At 35.7% G+C, this 18,350-nt stretch overlaps 1 protein-coding gene across 1 annotated transcript in view; it reads right to left on the reverse strand.

Annotated features, from left to right (window-relative positions):
- Window positions 1–350: 350 nt before the first annotated feature.
- PALS1 (protein associated with LIN7 1, MAGUK p55 family member) overlaps window positions 351–18,350 on the reverse strand; it is a 107,692-nt gene continuing 89,692 nt past the window's right edge. Inside the window, exons 13-14 of the mRNA XM_072428767.1 lie at window positions 17,899–18,009; window positions 351–16,364 (exon numbers count right to left, since the gene is read on the reverse strand). Coding sequence (XP_072284868.1) covers window positions 16,188–16,364; window positions 17,899–18,009 — 288 coding nt within the window. The 3' untranslated portion in view covers window positions 351–16,187. The remainder of the gene's footprint in view (window positions 16,365–17,898; window positions 18,010–18,350) is intronic.

Below are 18,350 nucleotides of genomic sequence, written 5' to 3' on the forward strand. Positions count from 1 at the left end.
CTGCATCCTCTGGATGCTAGAGGAACATGGGAAGCCCAGAGTAATCTTTGTGGGTACTAGGTACCACCTTGGCATGCTAGACATTTTTTTAATTTTTTTTAAGGAAATACCATAGTTCCATATATTACCTAGAATTAGATGTTTGATGACCTAAAAATAGAACATGCTACCCTAAAACCTAATCAGTATACAAAACAAACCAGAGAACTACATTATGCCCATTTTTATAACATCTCTCCTTAACAGATTATTTTAGTGCTTGTCAAAACTTGTCAAGACTTCACAGTACCACCACCCTCTTTCTTCAAGATTGTGTTTTTTCCTTAACAGTACTGACGCAGAAAAAGGGATGACTTAACATGATCTTTTATTATGAGCAATTTACAATCAATAATGAAAAAAAATCAAATATATTCTCTATACAATAATACAACTTAACACTTTAGAGTAAGATTATTTATTGTTTGACTGTGTGACCCTTCTGTGGAACTCACATATGGTTTCTCTGAAAGACAATTTTGGAGGATGTCAAGAGTCAAGTTTCCAATGAAACTTCAATACATTGCCTGGATACATATTCACATATGCACATTGCATTATTGCATGAACAAACTAAGAGAGACTCATCTCTATGTCAATGATTACTTGAAATGATATCAGATCACTCTGTATACTTATTAGAATAAATATGTATTGTGTACTTTACGTTAGCTGTCCAGAAAATACATCCAATCAATGAATTGGGCCTGCTACACTTATCTCTTGTGGTGAGCATTTTTTTCTAATAAATTATTTTTAATTATATTGTGCTGTCTTTATTCAGCTGAACTGATATTTGTCTGTGAAAATTACCTTAATTCAAAGAAAATCCTTTAAAAGTAACAATAGGCATTTGGAATTTCAAATACTCATTATAGAGTGCCTAGTTTGGAGGAGATAATGTAAGCTTTTATTGGCTGAGGATTGTATTTTTTTCTACACATATCCATGAAATGCAGATTTATTTTCAAGAACCCTTTACCCTGATGTGGATTAACAATAGTACTCAGAGCTCACTGATCATTGTTTTATTTTGTGGGAAAAAATATAATCTTTGTTAAGATAAATGTTGGGAAATGTGGGATGTGACGGGGAATTTATGTGGCTAATGTGGCATAATGCATATGCTCCTAATGCATTTTAGTGGGCAATTGAATAGTCAATAATATTGAGGAATTCCATCAGGTAGGAGGTAAAAAGAAAAAAAAAAGTTAACTACTTTAAAAACATACATTTCCCACCATTAACTGAATTCCAATGTTAGCAAGTGTATCAGATTTTTATTAGATAAAGTTACTGACAATATGTTTATAAAATACTACAATACCGGTTTTAAACTAGAAATTGAACATTGATATTGTGAAATTAAATATTTTGAAATTGACCAATTACCAAATAATAAAGTTAAAATCAAATGTGGCAATTATAGACAAAAATACAAACGTGTGAAAGACTAAAAAACACAAGTTTTTATTTTACAAATGTTATGGGTTAACTAAGACAATTAAAAACCACATTTTAGACACATTTGTGACAGAATATACAACATTTAGGAAAAAGTCTAGTTGAATGCAATTAACTAGATGCACCAGGAAATAGATGAATGAGAACCCTCTCAGACAGTATATGTGTAAGCAAAATTACAAAAGCAAAATGGATGGACTAATGAAAAAATTCATGATTTTCAATTTTTTTGAAATCTAAAATATAACATCTTTTACATAATTGTGCAATTAATGTAATCATACTTATACATGACTGATAAAAGCTAAAGGGAAAAAACTAGGTATTATAGATTTATGTTTTCCATAAAGATATCGATGTGTGCTTTTAAAATTTCCCAATCTGCCAGTTAAATAATTTTTAACAAATATAAACATGGGATGCAGGCCCTACTGTACAAGGTTTAAAATGGCTAAACAACACATCGTGATTAGCTTTCAAATATACTAATTTTAGGATGTTTTCAACTTTTTTTGTTACATGTAAAATAGTTAATTGTTTCTCAACCAGTGCTATGTGATCCCCAGGAACCCTTCTGGCAGGTTCAAGGGGTGCTTCTGGAGATTCACATACATATGAATTGAAACCAGTTTAGATCTATAAACCTGTAATCACATAAAGAAATCAAATAAAAAGTATTTGAAAACAGTTAAGCAAGGATTTTTTTTAGGTAACCATTAATGCATTGTATAAATAAGTTGATCACATTTTGGAATTTTTAAATTAATTGTAAATTGTATGTAAATTTAAATGGAACCTGAAATGGTATTTTGAGAGGGTGATTTTTCCTAACTTGTTCTGGAGTCACAACAGCGAATGAGAGGAGTTCTCAGCAAGAAGGTGGTAAAAATCCTCCCTTAAGAAATATCACCATATCATGTGTCCCCACTTTTTTAGGTATGAAAGGGACATTTTACTGACAAAACGGGTCTGGAGTGTTATGAATATATATATATATTTTTTTTTTGTACACACTTTAGAAAATGGGTCTTGGCATGGCTATGGCTTACAAATTCCAAAAATACACACCGCCTACATGATTCCCACTAATAAATCATCCACTTCCGCTGTCAATCCCCCCACCATCTTGAATGATGTAGGCTGTCATGTAGACAGCTTAATATATATTATATACAAACACACTTATACATTTGGTGGGCATGTGATCAGCAGCCTTCAGTGATTTTGCCAGGAAGAACAATTGCTGATTTCACAAAGCAGAAGAGCAATTTAAATAAATGTATCTAAAAGACACGGGAAGGGTGAGGTTACTTACACTTTTTTTTTTTTTTTTTTTAGCAAGAGAAGGACTTGGACATATTTAAAGAACCAATATTTAAATAAAGATATTAATGAATATGAAATTGAGGAAATTAGGAGCTATCATTTTTGGCCAGCTTCAAAAAAATGATAATTGCCAGGTTCTCACCTTTTTTAACCTCCCTGGCGGTATTCCCGAGTGTGGCTAGGGGTGAATTTTCCATACCAAAAGGGGTAACCCCGAGCCACACTCGGGGTGGAATTGCCAGAGAATTTAAAAGTCCTACCTGGTTCCCACATTCCAGTGGCGTCCTCCAGCGATGCCCGGCATCTTCTTCTCCTGGCGATGCTGGCCAGACATCTGTGTAACCTGGCGATGCCCTGCCGGCATCTGCGTCCCCAGTGTGTGAACGTTGGGGACGCGTGGCCAGGGGAATCAGATGCCGTCCGGGCATCTCCTTGCGAGTGTGTGGCTAGAGGGCGGGACCGCGCAGCTGGGAAGTGGGAAATTTAAAATGCTAATTATTTTTAAATGTACCGCCTTTACATTTAAAAATACTTAGTATTCATACCGCCAGGGTGGTTAAACATACAAAAAGGTACATGTTCATTAGGTTTAATGGTCTCAAAAGAATTGGTGCTTTTAGGAAACTAGCTTTTTCTCAATAAGGTTACAAAAATTGTGTCCTGCATTTTTTTTTAAACAAATATAAAAGGAGTTTACAAGTAAACAGCTATCTAAACATTTACAGCAAGTCATTTTGGGGGATTTTCATTATGCCATCAACAAGAAATTTATTTATTTTATAGCAATATTGGTGGTACATGTGTTTGTATTGAATACCTAGGTAAGGCATTTGACCACGAAGAGCTTTATTTTTAAATTGGTGAAAGGATATTTATTTTAGCTTTTATTTTATACTTATTTTATTTAGCGTTATTGAGCATGTGAGGATTACAGAAGACCCACAGACAGTATCACCTTGGGACAGTTCAGGTAAACTGCACATACGATTTTGCAGTTTACCTCCTGTAACAGCTGGTGGATTTAGGCAGCCACCCCGGGGGTTGAAAAAGTAATATCCACCCATATGCCAATCAACAGACTGAACATGCCCCAAGCCCTTGTAACATGAATAAACATATATATATAGTAAACATTTTGGCTGTTATTGTTATGAGGTAAAATATTAGGCTAATACCACATGATAGGGCAGATACAATTCTCAGGAGGCATTGCTATTTTTGCTCCTGCCAAAATGCATTTAGCATTCTTAATTATGAACATAAGTACAGTGCTTTGCAATTAACATTTTAAATGTATTGTAATATATATATATATATATATATATATATGAGGACTTTAGTCTATTGACTAACAGAAAGTTACAAGCCAGCTTACTGTAAAATCATTTTTTTTTACAACCTATTACATAACAAGCTGCCTAATTGAAACTAATTTTCCATGCCTTTATTTGCAATGGAAGAAAGAGCAAACTAATATATTTGCATCCAGTGAGAATAAAGCCAAATCTGCATGAAATATTTATGTTACCATTTACAATGAGGTAGGTTGCCTACAACACAGAAAAAAGGCTAAATTATTGCCCTGCTTTGGAATGATCTGTCAATCCAAACCTGTTTGCTTTTTTTAGAATTTTGTTTTAGAATTTAAAAGTGTATATAAACTCCAACATTGAACAAGTTGGGAACCACATTGGCCTTATGCCATACCATTGGTACCGAACCAGTGAATAGTCTCTAAAAATTAGAAAATTATTTCCCTAATTTTAGTGTGTAATTGTGTAGTTAAAAACAAATAGTATGTCTCTTGAGACAGCCATTTGCTTTTACCCATCATGAGATTTTTCTTGTGTAATACCTTGGTAATGAGAAACCTTTTTTTTTTTTTGTAGGCCATCAGTTAGGACTAAACCAGCTGATATTAATTTGCACTGATAGGGGGCAAGATTGCGTTACAAATACTGGCAGATTTCAGCAGGTTTCTTAGCTTGCCATGTCTCTTTGCACCTCGTTTTCTGTTCAATACCTATTCCCTCTACCATTTCACTTTACTACACATAACTTAATTTATGACTATTTGTTTCATGTCAATAATCCCATTAGAAATATATTTACTGAGAAAAACATTGACGTGTTTACCACCTATTTCCCTACTGTACACCGAAATTGGAGAAACATTAGCCTCCTAAAAGGTAACCCTGAGTGTGGTTGTAAAAAAAAAAAAAAAAAAAAAAAAAAAAAAACCAAACTCCTTCATGTGGTTCTTTATCAAACTCTCTAGGACCTTTCCAACCATGGACGTTAAACTTACCAGTCTGTAGTTACTTGGTAATGACTTTGCTCCCTTTTTGAAGTTGGGAACCACATTGGCCTTATGCCATACCATTGGTACCGAACCAGTGAATAGTCTCTAAAAATTAGAAACAAAGGCTTTGAAAAAAATGAGCTCAGTTGTTTGAGAACACATAGATCTAATCCATCAGGTGCTTCGTCAACCTTAATATTGCCCAGTTGTTTCTCAATCAAAAATTTTGAGCCATTCTAACTCATTTAAGGCAGTAACATTGCTATTAGCAATTTTGACTTTAGCTCTGCCATTTTCCTTTGTGTACACAGAGCTAAAAAAACATGTTTAGTAAATCCGCCTTTTCTTTATACCCAGTTACCAACCCAGCGCCATCCTTTAAGCGGCCTATATGCTCTGATCTGATCTTTTTGATATTATTATATTTTAAAAATGTTTGGGGGTTTGCCTTACTTTTCTTTACAATCTGTCTTTCATTTTGAAGTTTTGCACATTTTATATGCTTTTTACATTTTTTGTTATATCCTTTATAGTATTAAAATGATGAAGGTAATCCTTCATTTTTATATTTTTGGAATGTCCTTTTCTTATTCTTTATGGCTTTTTTAACATTTGCTATTCCCTATAGGGTTTAATTTTAGCCTGGAATATATTTTTCAGTGTGTTTGTGTAGAACAGACCTGAAAAATTCCCATTTCTGTTCTGTGTTATTTGAGGACAATATTCTCTGCCAGTCCAAGTCACAGAGAGCTGCCCTTAATAATGGAAAATTTGCTCTTGAATGTTTAATTTTTCCTGTTTTTGCTTCCTGTTTATAGCTTACATTAAATTAAATCATAATATGGTCACTGCTACCCAGATTCTTCTTTATATGCACATTGGTTATAAGCCCTGTATTGTTAGAAAAAAACTAGGTCCAGCAGAGTATCATTTGTAGTTGGGGCTTCTATGAACTGTACTATATAATTATCTTGTATTAAATTCATACATTTTCTCCCTTTTGCTGTACCTGTAGTACAGTTATCTATCCAGTCGTGTACCCCGGTCAATGTCAGGGTAGTTAAAATCTCGCATTATTAAAAACATTGGCAGCTTTTGCAGCCTTTTCTATCTGTGCTAGTAGTTGATTCTCTATTTCTTCCTCAGCACCGGGGGGCCTATAGCAGACTTCAATAACTAACTGTGTACTATGCATCCCCATATTCAACTCCACCAATAATAACTCAACCTCATCACTTGCTCCATCAACAATTTCTTCTTTCACATTTACTTTCAGATCACTTCTCACATATAGACAGACACCATTACCTTTTCGATTGACTCTGTCTCTACAAAAGAGAGTATAACCAGGAATATTGACAGCCCAGTCATGTGAAGAACAATGCCAGGATTCAGCAATGCCAACTAAGTCATAATCCTCTTCATTCATAAAGGCTTCCAAGTCCCCTATTTTGTGTGCCAGACTTCTAGCATTAGTGCACAGGCCCTTTAAACCATTGCTGCATTCACTAACACTGTTTGCCAAATCCTTGTTTTTCAGTACAATTAGCACTGTGCAATCCAATGTTTGCATGTAACATGGGAAACTCCTTATATTTATCCATAACCCTCCCCTCAATTATCCCCGATCCACCCTTCACTAGTGACTGACCCGTCTTACCTTTCTGACACCTTTTTATTGTTCACCAAACTCTGTCCTAGTTTAAATATCCCTCCACCATTCCCCTAAAACTTTCCCCTAGCACAGCAGACCCCCTCCCCATTTAGGTGCAAACCATCTCTGGCATATAGTTTGTACCCCTACCCCTGAAAAGTTAGCCCAGTGCACTAAGATCCCAAACCCTTCTCTTTTACACCAGGACTTTAGCTGTCTAAGCTCCCTCTGCACAGGCAATATTCCAGAGAATATAACCTTGAGGTCCTTTCCTTCAACTTGAAACCTAGATCTTTAAACTCATTTTTAAGGATCCTCCATCTTTCATATATTCTGTGATTGGTTCCAACATAGACCAAGACAGCAGGGTCATGCCCAGCCTCCTCCCAGTAATTTGTCCACTCGGTCCACTGAATGCTGAACACTGGCACCAGGGAGACAGCAAACCCTTCGGTTGAAGGGATCCGGGCGACAAACTACTAACTGATCATAGAATACCCTAGACCAGGGGTCAGCAACCTTTACTATCAAAAGAGCCATTTTGCCTCTTCTTCCACTAAAGAAAAATAGTCTGGAGCCGCAAAACATAACACAGTTTACAAACTTTTAAAAGTTTTAATATTTTTTTAATTTTACCTGTTACAACAAGTGTGCATGTGTAGGCCTACTTTGAAATAAATTAAACACTGAACTATGCCCCTGGAAGCCTCCAGCTTCTAACGTATCATCCTGAAGAACTCTGCCCATCAAAAAAATCTACCCTGTTACATTAGAAGCCTCCAGCTTCTAATATAACAGGGTAGATTTTTTTGATGGGCAGAGTTCTTTATATTCTGACGATGCCTTAGCGATGAAATTTTAAGGGGTGTTAGCCACAGGTGTCCCTCATTTGCAGCTTTAATTTTGTTCACCTGTACCCCCCAATCTTGAGTAATTGGGGTTCAGGTGCTAGAAGCCTCCAGCAATGTGTAACAGGGTAGATTATTTTGATGGGCAGAGTTCTTTATTTTCTGACGATGCCTTAGCAATTCAATTGTAGGTGGTGTTAGCCATAAGTGTCCCCCACTTGCACCTCTATTTTGGTCACCTGTACCGCCTCCCCCCCGTTCCAGAGAAATTGGGGTCCAGATGCTAGATGCTTCCACCAATGTGTAACAGGGTAGATTTTTTTGATAGGCAGAGTTTTTATGAATTTTTAGGAGGTGTTAGCCACAGGTGTCCCGTACTTGCACCTCAAATTTTTTTCACCTGTACCCCCGTTTCCAGATAAATTGGGGTTTAGGTGCTAGAAGCCTCCAACAATGTGTAACAGGGTAGATTATTTTGATGGGCAGAGTTCTTTATGTTCTGATGATAGCCTAACAATTAAATTTTAGGGGGTGTTAGTCACAGGTGTCCCCCACTTGCTCCTACATTTTTGGTTTTGTACATCTCCCCATTCCAGAGGAATTGGGGTTCAAAGGAGGGGGATGTCATTGTAGACACCCATTTGTACATGCCCTGTGGTAGATTTATTTCACTGGTAGATTTTTTTCATTTGAACACCGGATAGGGAATCCCCCTCCTCCGCAGTGTCTTGGGAGGAAGGGGATCCCCCATCAGAGATCTCCCCACGGCAGCCGAAGGGAGCCACAACAAGGAGGCTGAAGAGCCGCATGCGGCTCCGGAGTCGTAGGTTGCAGACCCCTGCCCTAGACAACCATTTGTCTACACCTTGCATTGCCTTCCCCATCCCTACTAGGGGTGCCCTTATGGGATGCTCTCCCGGCTGTTAAGGGTAGCAGTAACATCTAGGGTTGCCACCACTGGGTCTTCCACCTGCACATCTTCACAAAGCTATGCAAATTTGTTATGGTGCTCAAACACAGGGCTGGACTTCCTTTTCTGGGAGCCCCTACCAAACTCCCTCCAACTACAGTAACCCAGCTACCTACATGTTCATCCTGATTAAACGCTCAACATCTATCCCAATAACTACCTGCTTAGTAACATGAGACCCCTCACAGTTAGTTATTGATGTGATCCAGTGATTTCTGTGTTGCAATGCCCTTCTTCAAATCTCCAATGTGAGATTCCAGAAGGGCGACTTGCTCACATCTGTTACAGAGGTATTCACCTAGGAGCTGTTGTTCCATGTGTGCATACATATGGCAGACAATATTTATTGATTTCACAGAGTTAAAAAAGTTTACTTACAGTTTGTATTTACTTTAAAGATTTAACTCCTATTTTCAAACTGCTGTTGCATTAGGTTAATACTGAACAGAACATTTACAGGTTAATACCTTTAACGCACACTATATAGCAGGCAGTAAACATTCAGTAATATCCAGTGTTTTTTGGTCTGATGTGACCCCCCCCCCATACCTCACACATTTGCATTTAAAAAGGTAAAATAGTAAAAGTTAGAAAACTTGAAAATATCCTTTTTCAGTTTGTAAGACTTTTGGACAAAAAGTAAAAAATGTTCTAGCACAGGATATAGATGAAGCAGCAAACACTCAATGATCAGCACATCAGTTATTAATATTGCCAAATATTAACAAAATATCATGAAAAAGAAAGACAAAATATATCAACCAACCAAGTCAAAACTTTAAAGTCCAGTCCACCCAAAACTAAATTCCCATGAATTTTACCTGCTGCATTTCTAGATTTTGCGGAAATCATACATGCAGATGTTTTAATTTTGTGTTTCTCCCTACCCCAAGTTTTATATACATATATATAAATACAAACCAGAGTAGATGGACCCCATTATAATGATAATAGGTACACAAATGCAGAGTTCATATTGGAGGTCCCAAAAGAAACCACTGATAGGTTTACCGCTTACCAATAGTTAGAAAGTGGATGCAAAGTGAAAGCTGCATTTTGGTACTACGATCCAGCAAAGTGTATAGTATATTTTAAAATAAAAGGATATTTTGGGGAAAAATACAACTAGAATATCAACGCAATGGTCTATACTTACACCTCATATTAACTTTCATCCCAAGAAATCTTTCTATTGGGATTATTTAAACAGATCTAAAAGTCTACATTTGTCTAAATTTCATATCATATTTTATTACCTGTCTACCAAAGTAACTTCTCCAGAATAGCATTTGGATTTGTCTGTTTTCAGCAGTCATAAAGACCATACATGAAGATGAACTTTTTTTGAACAAGTAATTTAAAAAACAATTCATATAAGTTCATTAAAAAAGTCATTAAATTTAATTACTACTAATACTTGTAACCCTTGTAAAACAAAGTTAAAGAAGCCATGAAGTTGTTCTGCAGTGCTTTTATGCCAAAAATGAACAATCATTCAGGAGATATGAGAATAGTGTCACGACGAGGAAGCAACAACTTGCTGCTGTGTTCTTTCACTGCCCAGTCTCTGGGTGGCTATTAGCATTTACTTTAGAGCCATATTATAATATGAGAAACCTTGATGCTTCTATTGCTGGATATAGATAAATACTGAAAATATTGATGTATTAAAACATTCCTGACAAACAGAAACTGAGCGTTAAAAGCAGAAGTACAGTTTGGCATACTGTGTGTGTGTGTGTGTGTATATATATATATATATATATCCCAAATTGTTAATGCCTATATTGTTATCCTACATGCGCTGGTCCCAAAGTAATGTCATCAGTGTAAAAAAAAAAAAAAAAATCCCCATTTTAAAGAACAGTCATGATGGAAGCCCTCCATAGCATTGGTAAGGTTATATACTGTTAAAAATAAAGCTGCATTTGCTTTCACTTCGTCTGTCATTGCAGTCTTCCTTGCCTTTTGCTCTTCATACAAAGAAAAAAAAAAACTCTCTTTAATGTGGGATCCAAGTTCAGCATACTTCCTGCAAGCTCAGTATCCTTGAGATACTGAAACCACAGGTTTATCCCTTTCTGATGTTTTTTTTTAAATCAGCTATGTAAAGTATTAATGTGTGTGACTAATTGCTCTAAAACATCCTCTTACTAACCTAATTATCTGTAGGCACTGTAAAGAAATTAATCTCTATTGCTCACAACAAAGGCACTAAATGCACAACTTATCACTCCCTGCTTTTTTTTGGGTTATAGTAGGGACAAAAGGTCTGCCACCTTCTAATGTTAACATTTAGTAGCTACTGTAAGTGGTTCAAATAGACTGTACCTGATTGTAGAATCTGTTGTGACCTTTAGAAACAAATAGTTATTCTGAGGGAGGTTTAAAGAAGAGCAATACCTTATTTTATACTCCACTGGCAGATAATGCTCTCCTTCACTTCTGGTAGGTGGGCAAGGCTTTATGTACAATTCAGAATCATATTTACATAGTAGGTTAGGTTGAAAAAAGACATAAGTCCATCAAGTTCAACCACTGGGGAAATAAACATATCCCAGATGTAAAACCCTATAAAGACATAGTTGGTCCAGAGGAAGGCAAAAAAAAATCCCTGATACAATTTGCTTCAACAGGGGAAAAAAATTCCTTCCTGATTCCATGAGGCAATCGGATGATCCCTGGACCAACAGTCACTGTTATTTTTACTCCAAAGCCTTAATACCCAGCTATATTCAGTGCTTCTAGAAAAACATCCAGCTTTTTCTTATATATAGGAAAAAGGACCGTTTATTAATTTATACAGGGTGATCATATCCCCCTTAAACGTCTCTTCTCAAGGGAGAATAGATTCAGTTCAGATAATCTCTCCTCATAGCTGAGCTCCTCCAATCCTTTTATTAGTTTAGTTGCCCTTCTCTGCAATCTCTCCAATTCCACAATGTCCTTTTTGAACTGGTGCCCAAAACTGGACTGCATATTTCAGATGTGGTTTGACCAATGCTTTCTACAGGGGCAGGATTATCTCGATCTCTGCAGTCTATTCCTCTTTTAATACAAGAAAGTACTTTGCTAGCTTTAGATATTGCAGCTTGGCATTGCATGCTGTTATTAAGTCTATGATTTACCAGAACCCCCAGATCCTTGCCCATTTCTGACTCCCCCAAATGTATTCCTCCTAGACAGTATGAAGCATGCATGTTGTTATCTATAATAAATGTAATTTGCCACTAGGCTGCCCAATAAAACAGTACATCCAGGTCCTGCTTGAAGATTATAGACATCCTGTATGAATCATCAAAGAGCAGCAGCTTCATGGATCTGGTCATACAGTGAGGAGGGAATCAAACATACCCATTAATTATTGCCAACTATATTTAATCTTTATATCGATTTACAATTAGGAGCCATTAACAGTAAGGTACATTACTTTCATTTTTTAAATGTAGTGATATTTTTTGTGAAAGGTCTGCTGCAAGAAATGGCATATGCACCTTTTTGTTCATACAGAATGTTTGATTAGGTCCTTAAAAATATGTAAATATTTTAATTACAGTTTTTTTTTAAGAAATCTGTACTAATATATGTTGTCTCTCTTTGCTAATTTTCTTAAAATAAGGCTCCCCAACATTCAGGACCAATGGCTTTCAATACTTTGTGTCACTGACCTAAAACAGGTTTACAGATGAAAAGTTTTGTCTTCAATGGTTCCTGCTTGTTTAAGGTTAGGAACTAATAAAACACCTAACCCAGGGACAGAAACACAACTAACCACTACTTACAAAAAAAAATGACAGCTTAGAATTTGACTATAGTGCAGCAAGTTAAGTTGTCCAGACCCTCCTGCGGGTTCTCCTGTGGTTTTCCCCCTTTGTACTTAGTGTAACAATCAGGTTTATTTGATAACTGCCTCATTTTGATGATTATGTTGGATATGTATCCTCCCCATGTTATGCCCCTATGGTCATACATCTATTTGTTGTATTGCTCATTTATTAAAATCCAGTTCAGGGTGATTGGACTGCATGCCACAATATTACGGCAATTCTTGGTTTTGCCTTAGAAGTTTTCTTATAGATTAAGGTCTGGGTAATGGCCTGGTGAATCTAGTAGGTTTGGAACCAAGACGTTGCTCTTTGCTGGTGTGTTTGGGATCATTGTCTTGCTGAAACAACAATTTCAAGGGCATTTCCTCTTGGGCATAAGGCAAAATGACCTCTTCAAGTATTTTGATGTATTCAAACTGATCCATGATCCCTGGTGTGTGATAAATAGGCTCAACACCATAGTATGAGAAACCTCCCCAGCTTGCACCACAATGCTTCTGAATTCAGTGTACTGTGGCTTGAATTCAGTGTTTGAGACGTCATCTAACAAACTATCTGTGGCCCCCTAGACCCAAAAAACAGTCTTGCTTTGGAAAACAGTAACCTCATCAGTACATGTCTTTTTAACATTGGGACTTGCTGGGGCTTTGTGCGAATAGCTTGGTTTCACATAGGCATCTTCTAATTTGTAACTGTACTCACAGGTAGCTTTAGAACTTCCTTGATTTTCCTGGAGTTGATAATTGGCTGAGTCTTTGCCATTTTTACTATTCTATCCATTCACATGGTAGTTTTCACTTTTCTTCAACATCTTTCAGTTTTGGTTGCAGTTTTAAAGCATTTGAGATCATATTAACTGAGTTGGCTATGATATTCTTAACTTCTTTATCTGTTTTTACCTCCTCCAATAAACTTTTTATTCAAAGTACACTTTACTTATGCAAAAGCTATAACTGACAGCTGTTTTCTTTCTTTTTTTTTTACAGAATGAATTACCTCACTAATTGAACTCCATACTGCAATTTTGAATTTCCAATTAATAATTCAATTACATAGAATCAGCAGCATGCATGTCATGACTGTTGGGTCTGTTGGTTTTCTATTACTCTACTACATCTAGTAAGTTATGTCATGCATCAACATAATTTCAACCTAAAACAGTAATTGATCAGGTTAGTAACGTTGAACTGCTATTATTCTGAACACAACTGTAGCTATTTACCTACACAATTTACCTATTCTAAATAAATCTGAAAATAAATGCTTATATATTTAGAATTATTAGTATTATTATGTAGATATACCTACCAGAACAATTCCTATATGCACATACATCAAAATAACGCTACAAGACAGACAGCAGTTTTAAATCCTGTTGGAACTCAAAATGGTAGGGACGGAAGAGTATCTTGCAGTACATGTGCACTGCTGTGATCCTCAATGCACACTGTGTTTTTTAAACCTACAGCTCATCTCAAACTCTAGTACTTTAGTTTTGGGTAAATACTGAATTAGTAAGGCGTTATCCATATCAAACATACCTTATAAGGATTTCAGACTGAGGGGAGATCTCTTTGCCTGTGTTCTAGATCTCCATACTTTCTACAACTATAAAATATATTAATCTAATTTTTTTTTGTTTGATTCATTTATAATAGGTAGGAACTCGCCTGTTATACGAAGAGGTATGATGGGACAGCAATAGAACCCGGAAACCTGATGCAATGATCTAATCACTGCAATCCCTAAAAGATATCAAAAGGCACAACAGACTTTTTGCATCTATCTAAAATATATCTTCCTGGCACACTCACCTAAAACAGCAATAAAATGGTACTGAAAATTACACAGCAAATTAAAGGTTCCTTGTCTTGCATATGTAAGTTCCCATTATAAATACTTCTTAGTGGGGGTACTGGGGATTTCCAAGAGGTTCACAGAGTATCCGGTGCTGGGTCATTTTATCCGTCCTTTTACCTCCTACTCCACAATAATGGAAATCAATACTTGTTTACCTGGTAAATGGGACGAGGGCATGTATTCCAGTACTATGGAATGGGGTCTTGCTAGAGTAAATGATATCCTAATTATATATTAAAATGTATATGTGCATGGAAGACCTCACTGCTAATATGAATGGCATGGCGGAAATGTTTACCGCCTCATGGTTCTATTGGCAGGAGTTTTTAATTATAAATTATAATTATATTGTTTTAAAACAATAGTTCCTCTCACCAATGCAATGGGGGAAAAAGTGTGACAATGAAGGAAAAACGCCCATTAAAAGAAAACTAATGCTGCTACCACATAAAGGGACAGAAAAGCTGCAAAATGTTAATTTATTGTTTAGGGCATGATATGTTGAAAGTTTGCAAAATACGGCAGGTTATAAAAGTGCCACCCAATGGTTACCTGAACCTATGACCTAAGCAACTGTTGGCTTCTGTGGTGGTTAACTAAGGTAAAACTTTTGCAAACACTTATCTGAAGTAGTAATTTTTAATACATAATGTCATCTAAGAATTTTTAACATAAACATTAAGGGAAAAAAACAGCTAAGAGCAACTATGATTTTCAAAACAAAAATTGCAAAATTATGATACTTTCAGCTAAATTAAATGACCATTAATCATTAGAAGGTGTATGTCTTTATTATAAATCAAATGGGGAAGATGAAAACAAATTTTCAAAACAAATGAAAAAAGTTATAATATATGTTGCTGTTGATTACAAAAAGTGGAATCCTGAACTCCTATATTGCATTGGGGCATATTCTAACCGGTTGCTATAGACAAAAGGCCCTTTTTCTATATACATGAAAAATTAAGTTCTTTATATTATGAATTTTGGAATAAAAAATACAATAAAAATGTTTGAGAACCAAGTTTAAGATTTTATAACATAACTGTGTATTCAAATTGTCAACAGCATTTTGGAGTGGAAGAGTATTGTAATGTCATTATCTGTAACTGAATAACCAATTTTTGTTTATTTGAAGAAAGAAAAATACATTCTCTGCAATTTGTAAAACAGTATTTACTACTGGCATAAAGTGTTTGTATAAAGTGGAATGTTTCAAGTCCCAAATAATTAAAAAAAGACTTGGCTCTTATTAAAAATAGAGACAGAATGTGTACACTTTAGCATGTTTATCTGCCAGGTACATTACTATGTCACATTGCTAAAACACAATCTTTAATGTTTAATATGTACATCTAATTATGAGAAAAACCCAGCGATTTGTGTTCTTTCTGTAAATCATCAGTGAATATAAAGTCACACTATAATATTCATTAACCACTGGGGATCAGCTAGTAGAACAGACAAGATATGTGCTTGTATTTCTTGAATTTTACAAACCAGCTGCCCAATCAATCCCCTGAAGGGTGGAAACCTGTTTTGGTTAGACTCTACCAGCATTATTAGTGGATATTCTGAGTAGAATAGTTTATGGAACATGTAAAGGTTTGTGTTTAGATCCTACAGCAAAAAGAATAGAATAGATGATTAATATAAAAGCATTCCTTTATGGCAAGGGCTGTTTGTGAAAATGTTATATATACTACAAACAAACAGCAGCCAAGCCCAATTCACCACTTAATGCAGGCAGACATTATATTCAATTTCAATTATTCATATGAAGTAGACTATGCAGAAACCTGTGGTTACCCAGCAAGTAAAAATATATCCTTTAGCATAAAACAAAAGATGTATTTGCAACCTTCCATGCCTGCTGTTCAACACATCTTCATGTTTTTCATCGTAACCAGGAAGACGGAACCCACTGAGGCTCTGTGTCCAATTTATTGATTATCCGAAGTAATTCCTGATAAGCCTTGTCTAGGTCAGTATTTACAATGGCCGTATCAAAGTAATGCCCATTATTTTGCTCCATTTCTCTTGCTTTTTCAATTATCTCTCTTAGTTCCTCTGGCTGCATTAGAGAAAAAACATATTTTTATATATTTTAATAAGCAACAATACCATAGTGATGGGGAAACATGTAATGCAAAATAATAACAAAATCAATTAGATTTTTGTACTTCACATAATTACAGCAGACCACCAGAAATAGACAATGCCTCTAAGAGTCTGGACACTAGGGAAATAAAAAGGTAAAATTCCACAAAAAAAAAAAGTGTAAAACCAAAGACACAAAGTTTGGAATATTCTAGGCTTACCCTTGGAAAAAAAGTTGGGGGAATCAGTTTTCACCTAGTCGATGCACAATATACACCTTGTTCATGATCTAATATGGGGGGAATACTTGCCTTAATCCATGCCCCCCCCCCCCTCCCTCGCAGGTGATGAGTAATTTCTCTACTTTAAAATGCCAGAATGTGAGTAACCCTAAGTCATCATCTATAATGCTGATGAGCAAAACATTAGTGCAAGAAGTAGCAGCAGCTGGAGAGGAACATTGTGGGACAATGAATTAAGGCAAGAAATTCCTGTGTATTGGATCATCCCCATTGCAAGCTATTTCACAGCATTTTTTCTCAATGTGATACACACAGCCTAAATAGAGCTTTTAATAATTTATCTTTATTCTTTGCTAAGGATTTGCTACTTAATGACAGGATACTTAACCTTTCCACATTAATCCCTCTAGCGGTAATCCTGAGTGCGACTCGGGGTCCTTAAAAAGATAAAAAAAAAAAACACTTACCTTGTTCCGTTGGCGTCCCCCGGCGTCCTGCTGGTCCCTGAAAGCCTTCAGGACATGTCCCCTTCTTAGGATCTCCAGCCGGCGACTGCAGAGACGTTCCCCGGGGTTTCCTGGCGACGCTGGTGCGATTCCGGGCAAATTCGAACAATTTTGTATTGGATTCAATACAAAATAGCTTTATTGAGTCCAATACAGAAAAGAAAGAAGAAATCTTGATATAATATATATATATATATATATATATATATATATATATATATATATAATTTTTGCTACTGTACAGTTATATTACATGTATCACTTTTTTTCTTTCAACAGATTTTTGTGTTTTTTTAAAGTTTAATAAAAAAATTTATAAAATTTTTGCCTAGGAGTTATAGGCCTACAATGTAAAATAAATTTTCATGCAAAAAAATGTAATGCTTTTTCCGTGGAAATACATACAGAATTAGAACACTAGGGGGGTTAAACAGTAATATTTTGAAAAACAACTGCTACTGACAGGGTGCTAAAACATATGCACAAGCAATTTTACCTTCTATCTTTAAACTTCAGCAAGTTAACAGTAAACATGCCTGGAAATCTGAAGAAATATGTCAAATATGTTGTGCCTGACAACTGCAGGAGTTGTTTAATTTCTTTCACAAAAACATATAGCAAGAAAATTAGCAAAACGGTGTCTAAACTTTAGCAGATATTTGACTGCAATAATTCTTACCTGCAACTGTCAAATTAGTAAAATATAACTGAAAATAATGGTTTCCATATGCAGGAGTTACAGTTCTTTGTTAAGACTTACCTTTGGATTTCTGCCTTCTTTAGCTAGTAATGCACGCAACCTTTCCTGGGAAGGTGGGGCAATGAATATAATATAAGGCTTTAAATCTGAGTTACGGAGTGATTTCAAAGCCTAAAAATAAATAAACATCAAGGAAAAACGATATTATTTTGGGATTCTTTATGGTGTATACATTTGCAAACGAATACATAGTTTTTCTTAAATTCCTATACAATAAGTGTTACAATTGTGTTTTAAGTCATTTAGGCTATGTCTACACAGACTTGTCCTCATTTGCTCTCTAGTGCCTGGGTACACTGTCAGGAGTCCCATGGATGTGCTCATGTCATAAAGGCAGCTGTGGGAATCATCCTTTCATTGTGGGATAACCTGTAAAAACTTAAACACAAAACACACACATCTTGTAAATTTCTTTAACATTAAAGTCACGTCTTCTTTTTCACATATATTTT

Source organism: Pyxicephalus adspersus, chromosome 12 (assembly GCF_032062135.1).
Source record: "Pyxicephalus adspersus chromosome 12, UCB_Pads_2.0, whole genome shotgun sequence".
Lineage (NCBI taxonomy): Eukaryota > Metazoa > Chordata > Amphibia > Anura > Pyxicephalidae > Pyxicephalus > Pyxicephalus adspersus.